The sequence below is a fragment of the Ursus maritimus genome, unplaced genomic scaffold, assembly GCF_017311325.1.
Source record: "Ursus maritimus isolate PB19 unplaced genomic scaffold, ASM1731132v1 scaffold_1, whole genome shotgun sequence".
In the NCBI taxonomy this organism is placed as follows: domain Eukaryota; kingdom Metazoa; phylum Chordata; class Mammalia; order Carnivora; family Ursidae; genus Ursus; species Ursus maritimus.
Genome location: NW_024423343.1, coordinates 233,566 through 240,753, shown reverse-complemented (window position 1 = coordinate 240,753; position 7,188 = coordinate 233,566). Strand labels below are relative to the sequence as shown.

The 7,188-nt window shown below is 54.4% G+C and overlaps 1 protein-coding gene across 1 annotated transcript in view; it reads right to left on the bottom strand.

The window, feature by feature from the left end:
- LOC103662795 (contactin-associated protein-like 4) overlaps nt 1-7,188 on the bottom strand; it is a 128,391-nt gene that overhangs the window by 2,177 nt on the left and 119,026 nt on the right. The window contains exons 21-22 of the mRNA XM_040636285.1: nt 6,541-6,628; nt 174-392 (exon numbers count right to left, since the gene is read on the bottom strand). Of these exons, the coding sequence (XP_040492219.1) occupies nt 174-392; nt 6,541-6,628 (307 nt within the window). The remainder of the gene's footprint in view (nt 1-173; nt 393-6,540; nt 6,629-7,188) is intronic.

Genomic DNA, 7,188 nt, shown 5'->3' with positions numbered 1-7,188 from the left:
AATAAAATAAAATAAAATAAAATAAAATAAAATAAAATAAAATAAAAAGAAGACTTGGTCAAGGGAGCTGCTGCTTGGGATTTCAGGAGCCCCCGCTGACTATAGGCCCACCGGACCCGGGGTCTTGCTGTGGCCAGGACAGGGCTCATGTCCACTGCCCACAAGGCGCGCACCTGCTCGCGCGTGCGTGTGCTCCCGGGCCGCGTCGCCTCCGGGTCCGGCCCCGCATTCCGACGAGGTCACAGGCCCCTGCACCGAGGCGCGCCCCGAGCGCCCGGGACGCAGCGCAGCCTTCAGCGGGGCCGCGCGCTCGAACTGCAGGGCGGAGAGGCAGCCGGAGAAGCCTCGAGCGCCAGCCTGCGCGGTGTCCTCATCCACGTGGCGGCCGGGCTCTGTGGGAGACAGCGCGGTTAGTGGGGCGCGGGCGCGGTTAATGGGGCGCGGGAAGCGAGCGCACGCAGTGGGCACGGTACGGGCAGGGACGCCGCCGGGTCTTTATTTAGCACGTGTAGTTCACGTTTCCAAGCAGTTTGCTCTTCCGTGAAGGTTCGCTGCTCCCCGCTGTTCCGCGCTCTTCATCTCTGGCTCCGTTCTGTTTACCGAGGACGCATGAGAGCGATCCTCTAGGGTCTTCCTCCTGCGCGCTGGCCTGCTCCGGCCACCCAGCAGGCGGTGATGCCAGCCTCCGTGTCTGCGTGGCCTCTCCACGAAGGTGGGGTCTGTACTGCACAACGTGTCTAGGCCACGCGGGGACCCCGACCCCAGGTGCGGTTTCCCTGCAGCGCAGGGAGGCGCTCTCCCGTGGGCAGATAGCGCGCGCTCACGTGCCTTCCCTGGCTCTTCCTCCGCGTGCACAGCCCGCCCTTCCATCAGCTCTGCGGGCTGGACCGTGTTTCTGCTGGAGCTCCAGCGTGAGCAGGGTCTCTGCCGTGCTCGGGGTCGCCCACGGACTCTGCAGCTATGGTCGCCACGACTTCTTCTCCTGATCAGACCTGGTTCTAAGTGTGCGAAAGCGTCACCGGTGCTCTGTTTTGCAGGAACCGTGGGGGGTGTTCTGCCTTCTCTCTCCCTCTGTCAGAGCCCCTGGAGTGTGGGGTTGCATTTCGGGATGTGCCCCCTGGCTGTCAGTGCCGCAGTGGTCGTCGGGTGTGTCTGCTGCTGGATGCATCCCCCCGGACCCCTGCAGACAAGCCCAGCCCTTCAGGGTTCGGGGGCCCACAGCCAGGCCTTCTCTGGGCGACCCCAGGAGGCACTTCTGCCCCAGGGGCTTCTCCACGCTGCTCCAGGTTACCTCCAGCCCAGGAGGAGACGCCCACAGCTCATCCTGCCCTGCCTGCCAGCTTGCCAGGCCGACCTAGTGATAACTGTGCCACAAGAGACCCACACAGGCATCTCCCTGTTGATGCCCCGAGTTGCACCATGAACCTGTCTGCAGCTTTAACCTTTCTCCATCCTCCGGGGGTCTTCTGTGTGCCGTACCTGTCCTACATGCGTGGGTTCTTGGAAATGTGCACAGGAAGCTGCGTGTGCTCCCCCGAGAGACCAGGCTGACGACAGGTGCGGCGGGGAAGGGTCCCGGAGGGAGAAGAGGGGGCGGTGGGCACTGATCGCCTGCGAGAGTCCGCGAGAGTCAGGGCTGTGGCGTGGGCGGGGGGCTACCGGCATGTCCTCTGCTCTGTGATTTTCGGGAGAACTGGCTGCGTTATTTTAAGTGTTGCTATTGTCGAGTCTCCTCTCTCTTAGGAACAAACTCTAAATCCAATTCCTGAGGCAACATCAGATTTCTGAAATCTCAGGTTATAAAACTCCCGAGTCATTTAGACTTTTAGGTAGTTTTGCCTAATTATCAGTTCGTGTGCATCACGTGATCCACGAAAGCAACAGCTTCCGCTGTTTGGAAGAGCAAATCCTTCCAGAAAAGGTCTGGAAGGAAAACCAGGTACGGGCTGGAAGTCATGCAGAGAGCGCGCTCTGGGAGGAGTGTTTCTGGAGCGCGTGATGACAGAGGCGGGAGGCTTCTTGTACCCCTCAGCCAAAGCCCAGCCAACAAAAGACCGTGGGTGGTTCTGGTCACAGGCCTTAGAGCAGAAGGAAAACATCAGACACGAAAGACACGGCGACGCCCTTCCGCGTTAAGTTGGGAGACGGGCGGGATGTGTCTGTGCTGCCCTGGCCGCGGACCCTCAGGGGGTTTCTGGGCACGGGTCACATTCTCTTCTTGATCAAACCGTGTTCCCTTTGTCCAAGTTCTCCCAGCTGTGCACTGAGAATATTACACTCTTCTCTGTGTATGTTATACTTAACGGGGTCAAGAAACACAGCTGTCCTAACGGACCTACGGTTAAACGGAGACATCTGGAACCCATCAATTAGCTCGGAGCCATGAAACTCCAGGGATAGTAGGCACACTGTCTCACTTACAGTTTTGAGGACCTCTGGGTATCTATTATCTCAAATAGCTAGTTGCTTATATTATAGGATTTAGTATTTGGGAAGAATCTTAGAAATAATCTACCCATTTTTAGGTATTCTGTGAAAATTCAGATAATCCATGGAAGTAACTGTCCCTGCTGTGAGTGCTCATAACAGCCTCTGAGACACGTTTTCCCTGATTATCCATTTGACAGGTGAGTAACCAGAGCCCAGAGAAGGCAGGTAGCTGGCCCCACACAGCAGGTGGCAGAGCTCCGGCTTCCTGGACGCGGCTCCCATCAGGGATGGGGAGACCAGGAGAAGTCCCTGTGCCCAGGGCACACTCTCCGGTCCGTCCCGAACCGCTCCACACCCTTGCGTGTCCTGTCCGTGGTGTTTCTTCGGAAGGAGCTCACTGAGCTCAGTTGTCTGCAGGGTGCGAGGCAGGCTCCGGGCCGTCTTCCCATGGACGCCTTCCCATGAGGGGGCAGGGTCGACTTCGGCTCATGGTGCCACACTCCGCCTCGGGGCGCCCTGGGCTGGGAGCGAGACCGTCCTGTGCTGTGAGCGCCGTAGACCGCCTTTTCTCATTGCTTCAACCCCGCCAGCAGGAAGACCACCCTCCCTTCCGAAGAGCTTGCCCTTCGATTTTGCTCGTCTGTTTTACGGCCCATGTACCCGGCCCGGACGGCGTCCCGAAGGCTGACGTTCCTCAGCGTCACCTCCTTCACGCTCTGACTGGGGGAGAACGTTCTCAGAGCTTCCGCGCGTCGGACACAGACGCTTGATCGTAGAGCTGCGAAGTCTGAGCTCTGACGAGGTGACTTTTACAGGCTTCCGACTCTGACATGAGCATGTGGGATCTGAGAAAAGACGAGAGTGCGTACCACCAAGTGACCCCGTCAGAGACGTAAGACTAAGACACCTATTTTAACCGACGAGGACCCTGGACCATTCCGTCAGGAGCACCACAGCATGCACGCGGGTGACCCGGGTCATCGGATGGGGCTCCCAGTGTTGGCGGAGGGAATGAGCAGAGCAGGAGACACTGGGCTCCGGAGAAACGCTGGTGTGTCCCCTCGGTGTTGGACGCGTTTCTGGGACGGAGCGCCTTGCGGCCGAGGCGGGAGCCAGTGTGACCAGGCCCCTCGCGTGCTGGCCACTCGGGACACAAAGCAGCAGTTTTCTCGGGCTCGCAGATGCTTTGGAAGTCTTATTTGGCTTCTGGCAAGACAAATCTTCAAACGAAACCATCAAGACGTGGAAAGCGTCATTAGACCTTGGTCAGAGTCCGTGCCCTTGGGCATATAGTTAATGAATTTTTATTTCAGATTTCATGAATCCCTGTTGCTTCAGCTGTAAACTCGACTGCTTGGCTTGGATTTTAACAGCACTTTTAGAGTCTGAATAATCCACTGATGGACTCGGAATTCGTGTAGAAGCAGCAATACGTTCCATTCCCCCCCGAAGTTCTTTACCCACGTGATCGAAGGGGATGTATTCTATACTTGCTTTCTTCACTGCGCCCCGTGTGGCGTGCGCCGTTTCCCTGGTTCGTCAGACAACATTTGGGCCTTTTTGTCACTAACTTCAGCGTTGCTTTTGAACATAAGGGGTATTTTTAAAAATATTCTCTCGTCAGAGTTTTTAAACAATGCTTCGTGTGTAATAACTTTGTTAGCTTATTTGCATATCCCTGCTTGGGCTTAGGCTGTGGAGTCTTTGAGGACAGGAATTTGTGTGTTTTGGACACGTCTGCCACAGCAGAGCCACTTGGTCAGTACGTGGTCCCTCAACGTCTGGTTGCTCAGCTCCCTGGAAGAAGACCGCCTCCTTCCCTCCAGACGTGGAAAGCAGCAAGTCAACAGAAACTCGGCCAGGCCTAGGGTCGCAGAACCTGGACATCTCTGGGATTATCAGCTGCTCACTTCATTCTGGCAAAACCAGTAACTACCCACAGGCCCAGGGGGAAGAGCTCAGTGGGGCACAGGGCCAGGCCTGGGTCACTTCCACCTCCAGCACACTGGGGGCCTGGGGTCCAGACGGACCCCACCTGGGGCTAGTGAGCAGCAGAGCCTGGGACAGTCCGTGGGCTTTTGATTAGAACTGAAGACATATTCTGTGGCACAGTTTTAAAAATGGAATAAAATGCATACTGCTACCAGGGAGAAAATGAAACTCCAGAAGTGCTGAAGCCAGTCTCCCCTCCGACGTCCATGGCGGACCGTGAAGGACAGGCATCACACACACCAGCAGCCGTGTGTCCCACCAACCTCACCAGTGTCTGAGCCCCAGTCCCAGCAGGTGCAGAGCTGAGCCTCACCTGCCCTGCCCCAACTCAGGGGTGGCTCCCGCCTCCCCTCCTCTCCCTCCCTCCGCTGCCAGTTGGGTCGTGGCCAGCATCTCGCCCCAGCAGCAGGGTCAGACCACAGACTCTGCAGTGCCATGTTTCATGGGAGTAAAGTCAGTCCTTGGACTATGGTGCCCACAAAGCCCAATGTGGTCTGTCCCCCTGACCTCTGTCCTGGAGCCCACCACTCGGTCACGTCCAGCACAGAGCTGTGGGGGACTCTCCCCTTCTTCAAATGTTTGTCCACTTCTCACATCCTCTACACAGAGTATGCGGCCCTCCACGCTTGTCCTGTACAGGCCCCGTGACCTGGGACCCTCCTGCTAGGGCGTAGTCACGCTGGGGCAGGGGTCTTTGATGCATGCTGACCAGCTGGCATGCTCGGAGGTCAGTCAGTGATCGTCAGGCTGTGGGTTTGGGATGAGAAACAATGACTGTGCTTTGTTGTTGCCGTGCTCTGTGGGAGCCCCATCCCTGTTCCCTAAGCGTGGACTGGAGCAAAGCTCGCCGTCAGGGCTCCACACGCCATCTGCTTTCCCGTTATGGGATCATCAGCATTCTAACCAAGCGTTCAGAATCACCATTTTAAATCAAATTGTCATTATAGATTTATCTTGAAAGTAAGTTTTATATGTGTGCATAAAATATGTGTGCATTTATGTAAAATTTGCCTTCTCATATAATGCAAGTTTAACTGAAAAATAATGTATATATATGTTATATTCAAACCAGGCTCTATGTATCTATCTGGCTCAGTTTGGACCGTCAATTAAACTTATACTGTATCAGTAGGACTTTCCACACGTTATTTTTCTTCTATTCAATAAAACAGCCTGTTAGAGCATTACAATCCATGACATTTTCCACGTTGACTGAAGAATGGGAATGCATCCTTTTAATGCCCAACATAGTGCTGGAAAACATATTAACAGAGTTAAAAAGTTAGGTGTCATCCTTTTCAGTGACTTATACTTTTATCGTCTACCCACGTGTACGCTTCCTGCTCAGGACTTGAGCTTACATATTTGGAAAATGAGAAAGACTCAGGAATATAGATACAACAAAGGCAGAGATGAAAAGATCATTACCTTGGATAAAGTCTATCCCGTTAGTGCCAAAACAAGACGAGGGAAAGGAAACAACTCGAGAGCATTCTCCCACAGTAATACGTGAAAATCCATGGTGGTTACAATTTGTAACTAAAAAGCAAGCCCTTCTAAGTCTTACCCGCTTTCACTTGAATACCTAGAGACACGCGGGGACTGAACGCGTGCCCACCAAACCCGTAGGTGCCACTGCGCCGACGCTCAGGCTGTGGCCGCGGAGACTGGGCTGCATGAAACGCTGCTGCGGCGAGCGTGGGAACCAGGCAAGGCGCACCCACACACCACCGCCTGGCGCCATCACGAGCACACGGACCACAGACATGTGGCTCTTTGCAGACCCCCTTCACACGTCATCCCGGGTAGGGCTCTGGACCTGCGAACTCTGTCTGTTCGGACCAATATTCTTCTGTGAGGTCAGAGAGTCGCCGCAGTCCTTGTGCTAACGGCAAAACGAGGGACAGGAGTGTGTAGCTGTTCTCAATGGTGTTTACTTGCTCGTCTGTGGGAAGTGTGTTCTCGTGATTATGGGCAACCCAGATCTCAGCAGGGTTTCTGCCTCGGTGGGCATGCATGGTCTAATGAAAACAAAACAAGGAGCTTGTTTCTGTGTTAGTGGCATGACACCGAGACCCAGGGAAGGGGCACGGGGTGGGGAGCTCTGCGTCTACTTGCCTAAGATCTTGCCCAGCACCAGGGATTTGACGGCGTTGAATTCTGTGCCAGAGGACAGGCTCACTTGGCTCCGGGCTTCCTGGTCCACCTGCCCCATGAGAAGCAAACACCAACACATCTGTCAGTTGTCAGTGACATGGCAAGAAGCAAGGGGAGGCCATGGAGTGGAAACGATCCACAAGAAAAGGAACGTAGGGTTGCACCTGATGGAAAACCCCACGTTAAGAAGCTCGCCATCGACAGTGGAACACTAGTTCCTGAGCAATTTTTGTGGCGTCTCAGATCCCCGTTGCCCACATCCACCCCCTACCCCTGTATTCTGCACGGTCTTTATCACTTCCCCACACAAGATGAATGATGTGTATTTGGCAGAACCCACAAAAAGAGGCAAACGTCCAGCCCTTTTACACACCTCAACATAAACCCTCGAGTGAAGGCCAGAGTGGGTTATTCCATGTAAGAGCAAATACACTCATGTCTGTTTTCAAAAGTGCTGACGGTGTGTAATTTCACTTACTCTACAACGGCTCAAGTGTATTTTGTTAGTCATGCAAATTTTACTCATAATTGTATTTTCTGTAAGTCATATCCTTAATTGTCATAACATTTGCACTCTGTGGATTCCTACTGCAGCGTCATTCACAAATA